The 20211-nt window shown below is 42.7% G+C and overlaps 1 protein-coding gene across 1 annotated transcript; it reads left to right on the forward strand.

Moving 5' to 3' along the window:
- The first annotated feature begins 2377 nt into the window (after positions 1–2377).
- LOC142740785 (uncharacterized) lies at positions 2378–9373 on the forward strand. The gene is made up of 8 exons (XM_075850210.1): positions 2378–3075; positions 6033–6361; positions 6518–6768; positions 6848–6910; positions 7065–7203; positions 7310–7501; positions 8005–8133; positions 8276–9373. The coding sequence occupies exons 1-8, from the start codon at positions 2424–2426 to the stop codon at positions 8360–8362; spliced, it is 1842 nt and encodes a 613-aa protein (XP_075706325.1). The 5' UTR covers positions 2378–2423; the 3' UTR covers positions 8363–9373.
- Positions 9374–20211: the final 10838 nt, after the last annotated feature.

Here is a 20211-nt window from a genome sequence, read left to right on the forward strand (position 1 = left end):
TGTGTGGAACAGTTGTTATTTCAATAAAACTTTTTTTTATGTCTCTTTTTTGAATACTTCATTACCGCCTTAGTAATGGCAGCTGTCTGATTGAGAGCGTCCATTACTAAGAAGGGGCTTAGTGTTAGCCAGTAAAAAAGGCTAGCACTAACCCCCTATTATTACCCCGCTACCCACCACCACCAGGAGTACCGGGAAGAGCTGGGTACGATCCAGTACCCGACCATCTGAAGTGAAGGGTACTGGGGTGGCCGCAGGCTGGTACTATCAGGCTAGGAAGGGCCAAAAACCATGGCCCTTCCCACCCTGGTGATGCTAGGCTGCTGCTGCTTTATTGTATCTGGCTGGTTATGAAAAATGGAGGGGATCTCACCTAATTTTTTTTTTAATTTTTTTTTAAAAAATGACGTGGGGTTCCCCCTATTTTTCATAACTAGCCAGATACAATAAAGCAGCTGCAGCCTAGCATCACCAGGATGGGAAGGGCCACGTTTTTTGGCCCTTCCCAGCCTGATAATACCAGCCTGCGGCCTAACCGTCGTTTCAGATGTTCAGGTACTGAATCTTACTTGACTCTTACCGGTATCCCTAGTGGCAGTGGGAATCGGGGTAATAATAGGGGTAAGTGATAGCCTTGTTACTGGCTAATGCTAAGCCCCAGCCTTAGTAATTGAACGCTGTCAATCAGACAGCTGCCATTACTAAGGCCATAATAAGGTATTAAAAATAACAGACCTAAGAATTTTTTTTTATTGAAATCAAAACTCCCCCATGCAACCCTCTTTCACAATTTTACCTACCAAAATAAAGTTAGCAGTATAAAATTTAAAAAAACGTACGTTTGCCACAATAGAAAACCCTGCTCCGCCGTTTGCTCTTGTAGGCCACAGCCTGGTTTAGGCCCGAGGCCTAAAAGAGATCGGGAGCACGCTCATGACGTCAACTGCCCGGCACGATGACGTCTCTGCATCATGCCGTCCACGCCGGGCCACTGAACTCAGTTAAAAATCATAAGTCAATTAGGTAATAAAAATGGGGCATAGAAGATGTGTTGAACCATTTTCAGTGATAATGCTGCATTGTTGATCTATGATACTAAAGTAATACAGTAAGTAGAATTCTTTTAATCTTTTCTATACATCAAACAGCACTTTAGCAAATAAACAACAAATGTTTTCCTATTTAAAAAAATGTATATATTGCGTGTTTGTTGTGTAAAGCTAGTAATGACAAAAACTCGGATAGATTGGGGGGGGGGCTCTTTTTATGGTTCGCCTCAGGCAGAAGACGGGCTAGGTTCACCCCTGGTGACAGGACATTACATATGGGAAAGATGGGTGACAGGGCATTACATATAAGAAAGATGGTTGACAGGACATTACATATGGGAGAGATGGGTGACAGGACATTATATATAAGAAAGATGGTTGACAGGACATTACATATGGGAGAAATGGGTGACAGGACATTACATATGGGAAAGATGGGTGACAGGTCATTACATATTGGAAAGCTGGGTAACAAGACATTATATGTGGAAAAGATGGGAGACAGGACATTACATATAGGAAAGCTGGATGACAAGACATATGTGGAAAAGATGGGTGACAGGACATTAAATATAGGAAAGCTGGGTGACAGGACATTACATATAGGAAAGCTGGTTGATAGGACATTACATATAGAAAAGCTGGCTGACAAGGGGCATTGCATAAAGGAAAGCTGGGTGACAGGACAATAGATATAGGAAAGCTGGGTAACAAGCCATGACAAACATCATAACTGTGCCCCAGACAATTAAACAATATCTACGCTGGAGAAATAAAAATCCAGGCAGAAAACAATGCGGATTACTGGAGGGATAATAACATTACTTTCATGCTGAGCTGCTGGGGTGGAGGCGGAGTCACCGGCTTTATGAACACCTGTGATAATGAAAGCCCCGCCCCCACTTCTGTTTTTTCTGTTAGAGATGGAAATTCCTTCACAACTGGCAGCGGATGGCATAATAGGAAGAAGTGGCACCCCTAGTGGCCGGGTCTTTACACAGAGTTTTGAAGGGACTTCTACATTTTAATAGAAAGTAATTTACAGTTTTCATGCTTATTACTGCAGCTATTCAATGAGAACAAGTTGTCTGAAGAGTTAGTGACTATTTAAATTGTGTTCCTATGTAAGAAAGCTTTGTAGAAAAAAACTGATAACTTGTATATTACCAGAATTGTGACATCACAGTCAGAGATATGTCTAGGCACTTGTAGAACACTGAACTATGATATCACAAGAAATATGTCATAAGTGATGACTTCATCACATTCTATAGCCTGGTCAATCCGCTTGACTAAAATCATTGCCTCCGGCGACTCTAATAGGAGAGCTGTCACTTTGTGTTTCGTGATAAACGAAGCCATTATACAAGTAAAATGACTTTAAAGAATGAAAGGAGAAGAATCCTAAAGGAAAGGATTCTTGAAAGGAGGAGAGGGATCGTGGAAGATCCGGAACCTTTGTTCACTGTTGGACAAGGTGATCAGAAACCACTGGATATAGATAGGGACACCTCAGAAGAGGTGTTCAAAAGAAAAGATCTGGGGAGAGGAAGAAAGATCAAGAGAGATGCAATCCTCACCGAGAAGAGGAAGATGGAGAACCTCAAAGTGTCTGACTCTGCAACCTCTGCTTATGAACAACTGCAGAAGACCATTCTCAACACCAGAAATAACATCAGAGAACAAGTCCCTGCAAGACGGAGGATCAACAAGGAGAAGATCCTGAAACAACGCAGAAATATTAACAGCGCAGACCTAGAATCAGAAGAGGATCTCCAAGAAACACCAAAACGCATCACTTACCCCAGATCTGAAAGCTCAGAGAGTCCAAACCTCCAGAGAATGGAAACCCAGAAGAGGATTAAGAACAACAGAGACTGGGTTCTCCAGAGCAGGAGAAGACTCAGATATCTGAGCCCAGTGGAGGACGGAAATGGTGCAAAACAATCCAGGCAATCAACTATAAATACTGCATCCAGACAATCCAATAAACACAACTGCATGGTTTCTCCTGCCAATCCACCAGGTAAGATGGGAACAGGGCAATAGAATTAAGCTGGAGGGGGATGATAGGGGTTATAGTGTAATTGTGCTGAATTATAACATGGCGACTAATATTTGAGAAATTAATTTATTTCTATTTTTTATTTTTTTAATGCAGACAATTCACACATGCATTTTAATCCTATGCTGAATGGGTGACAGGATTACAATCTATTGTCTACAATTTGTGTTTTATCCTCAAAACTTTTTCTATCCTCTATCCCTGTTTCTTTTATTACTGTCTGACTAAATTTGGATTGAAGAGAGCTGAGGCCTTGTTCCTTGTACATCACTGATATTGTATATTTTTCCTACCTATACAGATCTATCACTCCCATAGAATCCAATCACAAATTAGTATTTACTCTCTAAACTACTGTAATGATAATGTGAAAGTGTTTAAAGAGGTTTTCCCATGAGGGAAATTTATGACATATACACTGGATATGTCATAAATGTCAGATAGATGCGGGTTCCTCTGGGTCATCTCTGAGACCCGCACCTATCTCCAGGACGGGGCCCCCTAAACTCTGTTCAACTGCTCTGTGTTGCGGCTGAATGAGGTGAATTCCAACCATGAAAAAAGGTTATATGGTCGTGAGTTCCGAAAACAGCGTAGCTCGCTGCTTTACGTACTGCTGAGCTATGCTGTTTCCGTAAGTCCCATAGAACTGAACGGTAGTTTCAGAAACAGCGTTGCTCGCATGCGAGGCTGCTTCCATAACTGACATTTATGACATATCCTGTGGATGTCAGAAAAAAGGAGATTTTTGAAGCAGCACTAGTCCCGAGTATGGTGCGGTGCACGCTGTCAAGCCAGGCAAACCCACTCCAGCACGATGTATATCCAAAGAAGTAGTAGGACAACAGCACACGTCTTCAAATCATCAAAGTGGTTTTAATGTCAAGACATCCACAAACGACAAGCAACGTTTCGACCCATAGTGAGTGAAGGGTCTTTGTCAAGCCTAACATTATGTCTAAAAACATCGTTATAAATGGGTGAATACAAATGATCACATGGCCCATTCCAACCAGTGAACATCGTGAATCTGGTCTCCCAGGTGAAGCATACATAAGTCTTAATGACATACATCAAATAGTTATATAATCTTCAAAAACGTGCAAAACTACAATGTGTAATCCATCTTTAATACATCATCATCAATAATATATCAATGATTTGAAGACGTGTGCTGTTGTCCTACTACTTCTTTGGATATCCTGTGGATGTGTCATAATTGTCTCGCCTGGGAAAACCCCTTTAACTGATATGAAAAATCAAATCTAACTATTCCCCCCATTTTTAATAGATTCATATACTAATTAATATATATAGAGGACCTTGTGGGCCTGGTTGAAGAGAGCATTTGCACCCATTACACAGTCACATATACAGGGTGGGCCATTTATATGGATACACCTAAATAAAATGGGAATGGTTGGGGATATTAACTTCCTATTTGTGGCACATTAGTATATGGGAGGGGGGAAACTTTTCAAGCTGGGTGTTGACCATGGCGGCCATTTTGAAGTCGGCCATTTTGTATCCAACTTTAGTTTTTTCAATGGGAAGAGGGTCATGTGACACATCAAACTTACCGAGAATTTCACAAGAAAAACAATGGTGTGCTTGGTTTTAACGATACTTTATTCTTTCATGAGTTATTTACAAGTTTCTGACCACTTATAAAATGTGTTCAAAGTGCTGCCGATTGTGTTGGATTGTCAATTTAACTCTCTTCTCCCACTCTTCACACACTGATAGCAACACTTCAGAAGAAATGCTAGCACAGGCTTCCAGTATCCGTAGTTTCAGTTGCTGCACATCTCGTATCTTCACAGCATAGACAATTGCCTTCAGATGACCCCAAAGATAAAAGTCTAAGGGGGTCAGATCGGGAGGCATTTCTTCTGCGGTGTTGCTATCAGTGTGTGAAGAGTGGGAGAAGACGGTTGCATTGACAATCCAACACAATCGACAGCACTTTGAACACATTTTATAAGTGGTCAGAAACTTGTAAATAACTCATGAAAGAATAAAGTATCGTTAAAACCAAACACACCATTGTTTTTCTTGTGAAATTCTAGATAAGTTTGATGTGTCACATGACCCTCTTCCCATTGAAAAAACTAAAGTTGGATACAAAATGTCCGACTTCAAAATGGCCGCCATGGTCAACACCCAGCTTGAAAAGTTTCCCCCCTCCCATATACTAATGTGCCACAAACAGGAAGTTAATATCACCAACCATTCCCATTTTATTTAGGTGTATCCATATAAATGGCCCACCCTGTAGATAAATAGATACAATCAGCAGTGGTTGCTATGGGTAATTCCACCTTTCTATTGTACTAGTTATTATTCTTCATTATGTCAATAAAAAATTATTACTCTACTTAAACTATATTTAATATCTTCCTGCATTTGGACGTAACTGAACTGTACATCCGTTTTGGCGGTGCCTTCCCGTAAATGGACATAGAGTTAAATGCGGTGGGTGGCACAGGCACAAGAGATGGGTGATAATTGGTGCAGGCACAAGAGATAGGTGATAATTGTCTGATGACTAGGGTTGCCCACCACTGGGATCGCCCCCGATTGCGAGAACGGGTGTCTCAAACCCCCAAAGCCTCCACACGGCACTCCCCACCGCACTGTGGAGGAACTTCAATTCAATGTCTATGGGACAGAGGGAAACAACCGAGCGCTGAACCCACAGACTTTATTTAAATGGAGCAGCAGAGCGCATGGTCGACCACTGCTCCATTCAACGTTCTTGCAATCATTAGTGGTCCCAGTGGTGGGGCCCCCAGCAATCAGACAATTATTACCTATCCTATGGATAGGTGATACTGTAATTGTCAATTCTGGAATACCCCTTTAAGGTTTAAAATACCAGCGGTATTAAGGGGTTAATAATGTATTTATAATTTCAGCAGGTGAAAGCCTTAAACCATGCCCTAACAGCTGGCTCATATCTGCCAAAGACTCTAACATCGTGGACATGCCAGCAGAGGGCTCAAACATCTGGGACGTGCCTGCAGAGGGCTCAAACATCTGGGACATGCCAGCAGAGGGCTCAAACATCTGGGACATGCCAGCAGAGGGCTCAAACATCTGGGACATGCCAGCAGAGGGCTCAAACATCTGGGACATGCCAGAAGGAGAAAGCCTTTCTCAATCCTCTGGACTTATAACAAAGTCATCTATTGAACCTGAGGATCTCCATTTCCTAAGAGAGCTTGGAAAGGGAGGCTATGGAAAGGTAAGTGACCAATACATATTCCTTATACTGAGAGATCATCAATGTCCCAATCAAAGTAAATAAGCATTTGGAGAAATTCATAATTTTTGAGTAATCATTGTGATGTATTCCTATTAACCACTGTGTCTGATCTCATCTATCTTGTGTCTTCCCCAGGTTGTACTGGCACAAGATCGGGACACTGAAGAGCTACTGGCAGTCAAAATTATGGAGAAAAAGCGCATGAAGGCCCAAATCTCAGTAGAACTTGAGATCATGGAACTGGCCATTGGGAGCCGCTTCCTGACCTACCTGCGGGCATCTTTGGAGACACCAAAATTTTTCCTGATTGTCATGGATTATATGGCTGGAGGAGACCTGCACCATTTCATGGCAGGAAAACTGCCTTTAAATATGGACATGACAAGGTAAATTTATGTTTCATCATTGTATGATGTGTATGATCATGTAAGCAACCACTGATCAACTCTCTCCTGTACTTCACAGATTCTTTTCATCAGAAATGGTCTGCGGACTCCAGTTCCTGCATGAACACGGCATCATCCACCGGTAAGTAGCTACATTATAAAACATGCCAAATGGGGAAAACAGAAGAATATATTTAGCCAAAATCCATTTGTGGATAAGAACTGTGTAACATAGCCCTGACTACTTATTCATCAAAATAAATGTCATAAACATTCAACAATATTTCTCTCTCCAGTGACATAAAGCCTGGTAATGTCCTCTTAGACAACATCGGACACATCAGAATTGCTGATTTTGGATTATCTGCCATCAGTGCATTTGGGGAGGACATGCAGACAGGCAATGCAGGGACAGTGGGATACATCGCCCCAGAGGTAAGGAGCATTTATTACAGGAAAATAACAAATAATTATCTGTTATTTAACTGTGTGTACATCCACTCCCCGACATTACCTGATCTCTAAACTGAGGGTCTTACAGATGATGAACCGGGAACCTTACAACCATCTGGTGGATTCTTTTGCCTTTGGCGTCACCTTATTTATAATGGTAACAGGTGAACAGCCATTCTACGGCTATGGGACACGAATGCAGTACAATCTATCACTGCAAGAGGAGGACCCTTGTTTTCCAGCAGAGATGTGCCCAGACGCCATTAACATCATAAAAGGGGTGAGTAGGATCAATTCGAGAAGAATGAGGGAAGGAGAATAGAAGAACCGTTAGTGGACATTTAGGGTATCTTAACACATTGCAGCCAAATCCTGTTTTTTGCAGCGATTTTGCTATAGAGACCTTTATAATGTCCCCTATTGTGCTATATATATATATATATATATATATATATATATATATATATATATATACCATAAATAGATTCAGCAGCACTTCAATGTCAGCAAAAATAAAGTGATTTATTCAATCAAATGCAGAGATGCGACATTTCTGTCCAGCCTTAGGCCCATGCCTGAGAAAGGTCCTAAGGCTGGGCAGAAACGTTGCATCTCTGCATTTGAGTGCTGCTGTATTTCTTTTTGGTATACTATACAATCCTTGGATCAGTATTATCTGCTTTGCACCCGCCGCTATAGTGGGACTTTCTATAGAGTGCTGCTGTTTTCTATCAGTAATAATGCATACACATAATAGTTAACGGTCTCTCATTACATTTTTAGCTCCTTAGCAAGTCCCCGTGTAACCGTCTGGCAGTAATATCTTCCATCAGATCCCACCGGTTCTTTAGAGCAGTAAACTGGGAGGATGTGGAGTCCGGCAGTGCCCACCCACCTTTCCAGATGGACATTGTAAGTATAATGCATAGTGTTATCCTGCACTGTAATATCCACATATCGTAATTATAATTATTATGGCCCGTGACCTAACTTAATGGCTGTAAAGCAACAATTTTTGATACTGATCTGGAGATGTCTGTGTGTCCTTTAACAGCAACCTTCTCACTGTCCAAGACCGCAAAGCAGAAGACAAACATCAACTTCATCATCGACTTCACCATCATCACCTACAGATTACTAGATCCTGGCAAGTCCACAACATCTGGACATCTCTTCAAAGAACGACAGATGTTGCTGCCTGTGGCTCGGCTGAGTCACAGTGCCAACCCAGACTTGACCAATATTTGGACTATAGATCCAAATTCCTAATCTTTGTGAAGTAACCTCTCCCAAATGGTCTCTGCCTGTGACTCGGCTGAGACACAGTGAAAACACAGACCAGGAGTTTTTGTGAAATAACCTGACAAAGTATGACTCATGGCCCTACCTGTATCTCGGCTGAGTCACAGTGCAAATCCAGACTTGACCAGTCTTTGGACTATAGATTCAAATGCTCAGGGCTTTGATTTCTGCCTGTGGGTTGGCTGAGTCACAATGCCAACCCAGATTTGACAATTCTGGACTATAGATCCAAATTCCTGGAGCCATTATGAAATAACCTCACAAAGAATGCAAGATGTCGCGGCCTGTTGCTCAGCTGAGTCACAGTGACAACCCAGACCAGGAGTCTTTATGAAATAACCAAACATTGACTGACAAATGTCCCTGCCTGTGGCTCGGCTGAGTCGCAGTGCCAACTTGGACTTTACCAGTTTTTAGACTATAGATTCAAATTAGAGATTGTCTCTGCCTGTGGCTTGGCGGAGTCACAGTGCTAACCCAGTCCAGGTGTCTCAGAAATATCTTCAAAGAATGACATGTCTCTGCCTGTGGCTCGGCTGAGTCACAGTGCCAACCCTGACCTGGAGTCTTTGTGAAATAATCTTACAAAGAATGACAAATGTCCCTGTTTGTGGCTCGGCTGAGTCACAGTGCTAACCTGGACATGATGAGTGCCACCTGCTACTAATCTAAGGCCAAACCTGTATACCTTTCATCACAATTATACATACAGAAAAAATCAACTGCAGTTATAGACCATCTTTAGATGAAAAGAGGATTTTAAAGACCCCCCATGTTCATCACTGCTTTTGGTTGCACACTATATTGCTACATGTTTACTAACTTTATTAAATAAAAGAAACATTTTAGTCATGCCATTTTAATAAAAACATTAAAACCTAAACTTAGCGTGTCATTATACAAGTAGCACATTACTATTGTAAATAGTCTTTACCTTGAAACTTTCTGTTATATCACACATACTGGATTAGATAAGGTATAATGTAGTAGGAATACTCTTGCCTTTGTAAGAGCTCATTATTGTTGTGACATCATTGACTAAACAGCACCTTCACTACGGGAGCAGCAACATTGCATCAGGTCCTTGTCATGCTATCCTCCAGGCTACTTTGAGTGGAAGGACATGCCGGATGCAAGAACATAGTACCGTCCCTTTAAATTGACCTCTTTACCAATGTATACAGGATACAAAGCAGCTGTTTTTCAAAAAGTAATTAGAAAGTTGCACCAAACACACTAATAAGCTTTTTTATTTAAAAAACAAAACAAAACATAGGCTTTAACGTCATTACACCCATCTTTTCCCTGTGATCACTTCTGTAATATTTAATACAAATTATGCTCTTGTAATTTTTTTTAATACAATTTGTATAGCAGTAAATTTTAAATACAATTTGTACGGCAGTAATTTATTTATTTTTTTTACACTATTTTCATGCCAGTTGCTACTATGGCCCACAGACTTTTTTCTGACAAGGAGGCATACACATTTCTTGCATCTGAGACTGAGTCAGCTGGCGGAGATGACACCTTTTCTCCCGTCGTCATCTTTGGTAGCGACTCAGAGGAACCCGCGAGAAGGAGTACCAGAACTGCAACTGAAGAGTCCCCCTAACCCCATATGGATAACCCCAGACAATTTTGCACCCCAAATCCCTTAATTCACTGTGGACTCACGTATATACATCAACACAGCAGGGCTCAGAAATCAGGACCTATTAATGTAATTTCTTAGACTAATTGATCGATGTAATGGTTGCCCAGACTTATTTGTATGCCCAACAATTTATACCCCAACACCACATCTGCTCAATTTATGCTAAATTCCACATGTGGACCACGGTAGATGCAGCAGAGATTGTAAAATTGTGGGTTCTTGTATTTACCACATCCCGATGTTCCGCATGACCATGTCCAGGAAATGCATAGCAAACCTGAGGTTCCTACATCATAGTGTCCACCACTTGATGACCAGTTGTTTAAAATTAGGCTCCTCAGACTATTTCAGTGCCAAGCTTTCCCAGGGTTACATCCCCGAAAAGTGCATTTCCATTAATGAGTCCCTGGACATTTTAAAACGAGGCTTCAATTCCACCAGTATCTGCCAAGTAAAAAGGTCAGGTATGGTGTAAAGACGTATAAGCTATACATCAGGGTACACCCACAGGTTTAGGATTTGCGAAGGAACAGACACCAGAATCAACCCACCAAAAAGCCCCTCTTTACTGGAGAGGTGGTGATGAAGGCCCTAATATTTGGCAACTAGGTAGGGGTGTGCACTGGAAGCGAGGGCACACACCTTGTACTAAGGCAACACCTTCTAAGCGAAGTCCCCTCCACTGGAAAGAAGGGAAAGACCCCAAAAAATTGTTTTTTTTTATTGGAACCCCCTTATTATTTCCCCTGATGTACTCCACACATTATGCATACAGTATGTCCCCAAAGCCACATGCTGCTCCTTCCCTTCTGAGCCTTGCTGTGTGCCCAGGCAGGTGATTACAGCTATGTGTATGGTATTGCCCTATCCACGAGAACACATATAATAATTTGTGGGGTAGGTGTCGCCGGTGGTAAAAGATGCGCACAACATATTAGTCACTGAAATGGCATAAATATAGAAAAATTTTAATTTTCACCATCCACTGTGCATTAAATCCTGGAAAACACCTGTTCGGGCAAAATGCTCACGAAAACCATAGATGAATACCTTAAGGAGTTGTAGTTTCCAAAATGGGGCCATTTCTCCAAGGTTTCTACTCGAGCTGGGTGATTAATGGAATGGATTTTGAAAAATTTGTGATTTGGGCACTTCACAATGTTTTTGAGCAGAATGGTTACTCTATTTTGTGAGAGAAGCGCCGCAGCACGCAGTGTAGCACCATTGTAGTCTCCTGGGGAGCCTGACTCCTGCATCCATCAACCTACCTGCAGGTGCTCTGGAGCTGCCCTTGCTCTACACGGCTATCCATGTCCCAGACTAGAAAAGCCTCAGGCTAGCGAGTTGCGGTTGGCGCAGGCCGCAGCATGCACTGTTAAGAGCGGAGTGTGGACAGTAGATCGGTTTCGCACTCTCTGCACGGCAGTCCGCCAGGTATAGAGCCACTCATATAGAATTTATAAAAGGGGACGGTCCAAATGGGGTAAACAGATTCATTCTTGCAGTCTGGCCCCTATAGATATACTAGTATCTAAAGGGGCTAGTCTGTGCAGAAATACATTTGTTATCACAAGGGAGCCATGGATCCCTAATAAGCCTCTAGATAGAAATTAGAAGGTGAGGATTTATGTGATAAATTCTATGCAAAGTAAAACAGTGGAACTTTAGACTTTTTACATTCCAAATGCATAGAGCTCAGGCCATATACTAGCACAATGTGTATCTATATGGATTTAGTACATAAAGTACCATTTAGTATGCTGAATTCATGTAAAAAGATGGTTCAATAAAGTAATATACACATTCTATGAATAATCAGTATATATTACAGTATTAAGGAATCGCTGTGCATGCAATTCTCTTCTGTAAAATAATAGGGTTCAATAAAGTAATATACAGGCTTTCGAAAGTCTTTAGACACTTTCAATTTGTTCCCGCTTTGTTATGTTGAGGACTTGTGCTAAAATAAAAAAAATTCAAGTTTTTCCCCCATCATTCTGCACTCAATACCCCATAATGACAAAGTGAAAACAGAATGTTAGTAATCTTTGCCAATTTATTAAAAATGAAAAACTCAGATTTCGCATGGACATAAGTATTCAGATCCTTTGCTATGAGATTTGACTTTGGGGACCTCCCATTTCTTTAGCTCATCTAACAAATGTTTCTACAGGTGGATTGGAGTCCACCTGTGGTAAATTCATTTGATTAGACATGATTTGGAAAGACACACCCCTGTCTATATAAGGTCTCCCAGCTGACAATTAATATCAGAGCAAAAACCAAGCCATGAGGAGGAAATAACTGCCTGTAGAGCTCCGAGACAGGATTGTGTGGAAGCACAGATCTGGAGAAGGGAACAAACATTTACTGCTCAGTTATCGGGGGAGAAGTGCCTTGGGAAGAGAGGTGACCAAGAACCCAATGGTCAATCTGGCTGAGCCGCAAAGATCTTAAAAATAAATAAATTCATACTTACCCAGAACTCTCTCCTTCCTACAGTCCAGCCTCCTTGGATGACGAATACGCTACACAGTTTTTCGCAGTGTATCCGGCCCGTGGGAACACGGCCATAAGCGTGAAAAAAAAAAAAAGAACACCCCAGATTTTATTTTTAGATCATACCACCCAGTCCTAGTTAAGATATTTCTCAACAAAAACCTCTTCTCCGAAGAATATGAGGTATTTATGTCATACTCTAGTACTAGCATGGTAAATCATTGCTGAAAAAAATATTTACACTTGCTAAAGGGAAAAACAAAGTACATCTGAACTGCAATATATCAAAGAGGCCTGCTACCTCTCTGAAGGGGCGGCGGCGCCACTGAAACCCGTCGCCGCCACCCCCTCCTGCACTAATTGTAACTGCATCTATATGACGCAGATACAATTACATGCATAACCGCTGAATGGCCTGTCACGTTCCGTGTCTGACTATTTAGTGCCTTACAATGATGCAGATTGGCAGGGCAGAATGACTTGCCCCGCCAATCAGCGCCTTTCAACGACGCTGGAGGAGCGATGATGTCATCGCGCCGCTACCTTTATTGAAGGGCTCTGATTGGGGGGGGCAAGTCATTCTGCCCTGCCAATCAGTGCCTTTCAACGACGCAAGCGGCGCAATGACGTCATTGTGTCGCTTGCATCGTTCAGCCCCAGCAGACCTACTCAGAAGAGAGCAGGCCTGCATTGACACAGGATGGCGCGGGAACAGGATCAGGTGAGCATGTAAAGTTTTTTAGTTTTTTTTAAAAGTGTACGTCGCATTATCTACAGGGGGAGGGCTATATGTTGGGTGCAATATACAGTGGGGGGCTATATGTGAGGTACTATATACAGGGGGCTATATGTGAGGCACAATCTACAGGGAGAGATATATGTAGGGCACTATCTACAGGGGGAGCTATGTGGGGCACTATCTACAGGGGGAGCTATGTGGGGCACTATCTACAGGGAGCGCTATATGTAGGGCATTATCTATAGGGAAAGCTATATGTAGTGCACTATCTACAGGGAGAGCTATATGTAGGGCACTATCTACAGGGAGAGCTATATGTAGGGCACTATCTACAGGGGGAGCTATGTGGGGCACTAAATACAGGGGGAGCTATGTGGGGCACTATCTACAGGGGAGCTATGTGGGGCACTATATACAGGGGGATTTATGTGGGGCACTATCTACAGGGGGATCTATGTAGGGCACTTTCTACAGGGGGATCTATGTAGGGCACTATCTACAGGGGGATCTATGGGGGCACTATCTACAGGGAGCACAGTGTGTGTGAGACTCAGTGTATGGTGCTATTATAATCAGGGACAGTGTATGGTGCTATTATAATTATAGGTGCAGTGTATGGCACTATTATATTTATATTTAGGGTGTAGTGTGTGGCATCATGAGAATTTTATCTTCGTTTATAGGTGCAGACATTTTTGAAAAGTGAGAAGCTGAAGACACCTGAGCGGCAAACTGCAGAAATGGGCCATGGCCGGGAGAAGTCGTCATAGAGGTCTGCACGGAATGGAGAAGAAGAGACAAAAATGAACAACTAGAATCTGAGATAGTCACCGGTGAGTCACTTACAGGGGTTGTCCGCTTTCTGAAAACTGATGACCTATCCACCCAACAGGTCATCAGTATATGATCGGTGCATGTTGGACATCTGGACCCCGCACCGATCTGCCACTCCATTAGCCTCCGGGCGCCGGACGATGTTGACGGAAGCAGATGGCTCCGTTCAAAGAATAGCGGCCAAGCTGCAGTATTGCAGCTCTGCTCCTATTCCAGCGAATAGGGGCAGAGCTGCAGTTTCACCGAACGGCTCCAACTACTGCATCCCGTAACAAACCTCTGATGCACGGAGGCAGCCGGAGTTGCGGATCGGTGCGGGGTCCGGGTGACCGACACGCACTGATCATATACTGATGACCTATCCGGTGGATAGGTCATCAGTTTTCAGAAAGCGGACAACCCCTTTAATGTAAATGTTTATTCTGCCTCTAATCAGTCCTGTAGTCACTGTATAATCTGCAGCGAGATGATGGGTGGTATGATAATTTTTTTGTGAAACAGCAACTCCCTGCATATCCTTACCATTTTTCAGACCATGCTGGGAGCTGTCGTTTTACACCGTAGAAACCTATACGGCAGGGGTTGCACTTACTAAATTGAGCTGTATTTGTGTTGGTGTTGCATTTATGTACTGAGTTTGGTTCTGGATATATGTATTCAGGTTTGTTCTGGTGCTGTATTTATGTCTTCAGGTTTGTTCTGGTGTTGTATTTATGTATTGAGGTTGGTTCTGTTGCTGTATTTATGTATTGAGCTTTGTTCTGGTGTTGTATTTATGTACCGAGCTTCATTCTGATGCTGTATATATGTGCTGAGCTTGGATCTGGTGCTGTATTTATGTATTGAGGTTGGTTCTGGTGCTGTATTTATGTATTGAGCTTAGTTCTTGTGTTGTATTTATGTACCGAGCTTCGTTCTGATGCTGTATATATGTGCTGAGCTTGGATCTGGTGATGTATATATGTACTGAGCTTGGTTCTGATCCTGTATTTATATGCTGAGCTTGGTTCTGATGCTGTATTTATATGCTAAGCTTGGTTCTGATACTGTATATATGTACTAAGCTTAGTTCTGGTGCTGTATGTATGTACTGAGCTTTGTTCTGGTGCTTTATATATGTACTGAGCTTGTTCTGGTGCTGTATTTATGTACTGAGCTTGGTTCTAGTGTTGTATATATGTACTGTGATTGGTTCTGGGGCTGTATATATGTACTGAGTTCGGTTCTGGTGCTGTATATATGTATTGAGCTTAGTTCTGGAGCTGTATATGTCAGAGCTTGGTTCTGGATCTGTAATTATATAGGATATAATTGCAGGGCAGATAGAATGGTTTTCAATTCATTGTATATTTAATGGGAACATGTGAGGTAATTTTAACCCCTTGAACCACCACCATGCAGTAATACATGACCAGACAATATTTCCAAACATTCCCCTCTATATTTTTTTTTAAGATGCAGCAAAATCTATAAAATCAACTTTTAAAATGGCGCACGCTATATGCTAATTACTCATTAAGGGGTCATGGGCCGGTGCCGCTATCCTGAAGAGTGACATAGTCCTTCCTCCAAACCCACCTTTCAAAGTTTGATTGACATCCCCTGGCTGTTATACATCACTACCAGTCTCCTCCAACTTTTTCGGATGCGCCATTGCCTTGTACTACTTGTGCATGCACCGTGCAGTGAGGTGTATTCTGCCCAGCTGCCAGTACAAGTTGACGGCGCTTCTGCAAGAGTTGGAGGAGGCTGCTAGTGATGTAGAACATCCAGGAGCATGTCAATCAAAATCTGGGGGGCGCTATTTCAATTTCTGCCTCAGACAGCAGAAAAGTTAGAATCGGCCCTGCCTATATTCCATGTATAAGGAGCCTCTGCAGAGTTGTTTCCTGATGATTTTATGTGGGGAGAGAAAATTTTTCCAATACTTTCCACTTTGTGAGTATGAAGCAATGATGTACTGTATCTACAAGCAAAGTAAACCAGCATCTAATATGTTAAAATGCTTAGAACATGCAAACACAAGGTCAATATTAATTTAGACATAGTCATTGGTTTTAGGAGATACTGAGGAGAAAAGTGTTGCTTAGGCTTCATTCACATCTGCGTTGTTACATTCCGTTGTTCTGCTCTGTCAGAGGAGCAGGACAACGGAATGCCGGAAGCAACAGCTCCATTGCACAACGGACACAGCCGACGGAACCCATTCACTTTTTTGGGTTCCGTCGGGGGTGTCCGTGGTTTTACCGGCGAAAATAGCGCAGCATTTTGCACATTTATCTCCGGTAATTTCGGCCGGATCTGTGACGGAGGCACCTAATGAAGCCTCTGATGCAGATGTGAATGAAGCCTTAAGTGGTTTTCCTTTAATTGACACTTTTATGATATGAATTGTCTGAGTGATTTAAGTCATATCTGCTGTGGTTGGGCAAAAATTAGCTGCTACCAAAGAAGGAGGTGACAGGGTGGTCTGGCTTATTTCCCTCTCCCTTGAAATAAACATTCATATAGGTTTTATGGTAGGGGGGACAGCTATCTCATGTGTTTGGCCGGCTATTGCACCTGCTGAATAACCACCTGAATGGAAATTCGAGGTACTGTTCAAAACTGCTCACTGTATTCTTACTACTGTGCTTCGTGACCTTTTGGCACCAGTGGCGGATCATCATATGGGCATCACGAATTGCACATAATTTTAAAAACGACTGAAAGAACTATGCAGCATGCTAGCACTGCTGATGGCCGCTGATGATGATGAGGGGGTGGGGCAGAGAGAGTGCTACATAGGCTAGCAGAAGTGCAGCACGATAAGCACGTCTGCTATTGGTAGAACATGCCAGTATAGTCCCCCCATAGAGCCTTCAATAGTTATTATACTACAAGGGAAGGTCAGGGATATCTTCCTTTTAGAGCCGGATGCTTAGAACTCCCCCCCCCCCCACCATACAGCTCTCGGTAGTTATTTTACTGCAAGGTGAGGGTTGTCGGAATGCTTAAAGTGTTGCTAAACTTTTTAAAAACGTTTGACGTGTCATAGTTAAATGCCAGAAGTTTATATATATTTTTAAAATAGTTTTTATTATTATTGCAATAGAAAAGAACAAAGTAACAACATATTGTCATCGCAAGCGACTCAGTGCATTTGAAAAGCATATACTGACATGCAAGTCAGGCAAGTAGATACATTCAAATAATACACTCTCTTTGCCTATAAACAGAACGAGTACTTATACATGACCTCAAGATGGAGTATTCACAAAGCAACAAACTAGGAGGGAGATCTTCTACTCAGACCTCCCCGTGAAAGGCAAGTTTCAGTGCGGCCATCAATACAGCTGTCTCCGCTGTGCATATCTCGTCTCAGAAAGGGAATAATCAACCTAACCTGCGTATCGGCCACACAACAGTGGGCCATATTGGACAATCAAGTAAATAGACAGAAAACAAACATAAAATAACATAAGGTAATAACAAAAATAAAACCTCCATTGCCCGCCGCCTCTCCTGCTTACCACGTGGTATCCCCCCAATCCGCCTTTCAGAAGTCTGTATCATCCATCCCCTGTCCTCTACTATCTGCATACTACCATTCTACACATAGTATTGGTATGAATGGAAGTCCTACAGCGGAGTATCCCCAACCAACCTCTGTTCCTGATACCATGTCATGGGTTGGAAGCATGTACGTATTTTATCCTTTACACGTTGGGGTAGTAAAGATATGAAACCCCCCCAAATCTGAAAGAAAGCCTGGACCCTTTTCTCCTTCTAGTGGGAAGCCTCCACCCAATCCATCTTCATCATAAAAGATAATTTTCCCAAGAAAACATGAAGATGCGGGGCCTGGGTGTGATTCCAGACCTGTAATATGGCCTTCCTGCCTGATGCTGCCAATAAATGTTTTATGCAAAGTTCATGTCCAGTATGGTCCTGTGTACCTGTTTCCACATGTTTACCCCAGTATTGCCCATTGGGAAGTCAAAGTGAACTGTCCTGTCATATTAGTCTTTGCAAAGTCCACAACCCTCTCCCAAAATTCCTGAATGCGAGGGCATGCCCACAAGCAATGGCATAACTTTGCTTCCGTCTTACCGCATTTAAAACAGTCAGAGGTCTCATACAGTCCCGTCCTGTGACCCCTTTGAGGTGTAAGATAAGCTCTATGAGCCACCTTAAGCCACATTTCCACATATCGTACTGAGGGCAAGAATTTGTACGCAAAAGTTGTGGCCTGAAGTATGACTGAAGGGGTTAAAGTCAGATCATCTGCCGCCCATTTCGCTAGGCCCAAGCATGAAGTGCCATAATCTATGGAAGGGTGAAGAAACTTGTATAATCTAGATATTCGCGTGAAGTGTGTTCCTGGCTCTAGTATCATTGATTTAAAAGAGGAGTCCATTCATTGGGCGAAATACGGCTCAGTACCGCCTGTGCATAACTCTGGGCCTGTAAATCGTTAAAGAAAGGGAGGAGAATGTGTGGATATTTAAGTTGTAAGTCCTGCAGAGAGAGTATCGTATGAAGCGTGGGATGCAAAAGGGCCCCCAAGGAGTTAATACCATTATCATGCCAGGAGGTGAAAATACGATGTGAGGTATCTCGTTGGAACCGCAGGTTCCTGACCAGGGTAAGCGCCGGTGAAAACTGTGTCTAGGTGCAGCATATGGCGGATCTTATGCCAGGTCCTCCAAGTCGTGATTGTAAGCGGGTTGGTCCTAGATTCAGTGGGTAGCATGTCATATGGGAGGTGTAGAAGGTTTATAAGGGAGATCCCCGGAGTGAAAGACTGATCCACCTGAGGGGTGGTATAATATGAGGTGCCTCGTGCCCAGTCCGATATGACTCTGGCTAGTACCGCTAAATTATAAATCCTAACATTGGGGAAGTTCAGACTGCCGTTAAACCTATGCTGTTGCAAAACATGAAATGGGATTCTCGGCCGTCCCCCCACCCAAATAAATCCCCTGTAGAGTTTATTTATGATCTGTTCATCCTTCGGTCTCAGATACACAGGCAAGGATTGGAATAAGTAAAGAAGTTTCGGGAATTGTACCATTTTCAGTAGGTTTGCCCTGCCCATGAATGAGAGAGAGAAGTGCTGCCAAGATTTCAATGTAGATTCCAAGGCTATAAGATATTTAGAAATATTGCATTTATAAAGAGCAGAAGGCAGTCTAGTAATCTCAATTCCCAGATATTTTATAGAAGAGAGACACCACTTCAGGGGAAATCGAGATGACCATAGGGGTGTGCGAGGGCCTTTCAGAATTAGGGCTTCACTTTTATCCACATTCAGGGTATAGCCAGAGAATTTCCCCAACGTTTGTAGTTCATCCAGGGCCAGGGACAAAGTGTGCCTGGGATCCTCGATTACAAGGAGAAGATCATTCGCATACGCCGTCACCTTCAATTCGTGACTCCCTAAGTGTATGCCCCTGAACGTGGATGACGAGGAAATGTGATATAGTAGGGGGTCCAATGACATGTTGAATAGGATGGGGGAGAGGGGGCAGCCCTGTTTTGTGCCTCTAAATAAATCAATAGTCCAAGAAAGGTGTCCATTAATAAATAAATTAGTATTGGCCTGCATTTGCAAGGAGTGCAGATAGGTCAGAAAGACCTGACCAAAATTCCGGCCTCGCAGCGTCTCATTTAAAAAGGGCCAAGAGACCTTGTCGAAAGCTTTTTCAATATCGAACACTAAGTAGCATGATCGGAAGTTGGCCATCCTCTTGAGCCTGTACCGTCGCAGCAATTACCGCCCGAATACTTTTAGAAGAGTATCTGCCAGAGACAAACCCCATCTGAGAAGGGTGGGCAATGGCGGGGAGGAATGTTTGAATGCGATTCGCTAAGATTTTGGACAGAAGTTTGTAATCCTGATTGAGCAGGGAAATGGGTCTGTAGGATTGGGGTAAGACTGGGTCCTTATTTGGTTTAGGGATGATTATGGTTCGAG

Source organism: Rhinoderma darwinii, chromosome 2, assembly GCF_050947455.1.
Source record: "Rhinoderma darwinii isolate aRhiDar2 chromosome 2, aRhiDar2.hap1, whole genome shotgun sequence".
NCBI classification, from domain to species: domain Eukaryota; kingdom Metazoa; phylum Chordata; class Amphibia; order Anura; family Rhinodermatidae; genus Rhinoderma; species Rhinoderma darwinii.

What these genes read in the sequence shown, in the direction of transcription:
- LOC142740785 (XM_075850210.1), top strand. Translation starts at nt 2,424, where the DNA reads ATGACTTTAAAGAATGAAAGGAGAAGAATCCTAAAGGAAAGGATTCTT. An exon ending in GAAAGGGAGGCTATGGAAAG is followed by an intron (nt 6,362 to 6,517) that starts GTAAGTGACCAA and finishes TGTCTTCCCCAG; the next exon opens with GTTGTACTGGCACAAGATCG. An exon ending in TGGGATACATCGCCCCAGAG is followed by an intron (nt 7,204 to 7,309) that starts GTAAGGAGCATT and finishes AGGGTCTTACAG; the next exon opens with ATGATGAACCGGGAACCTTA.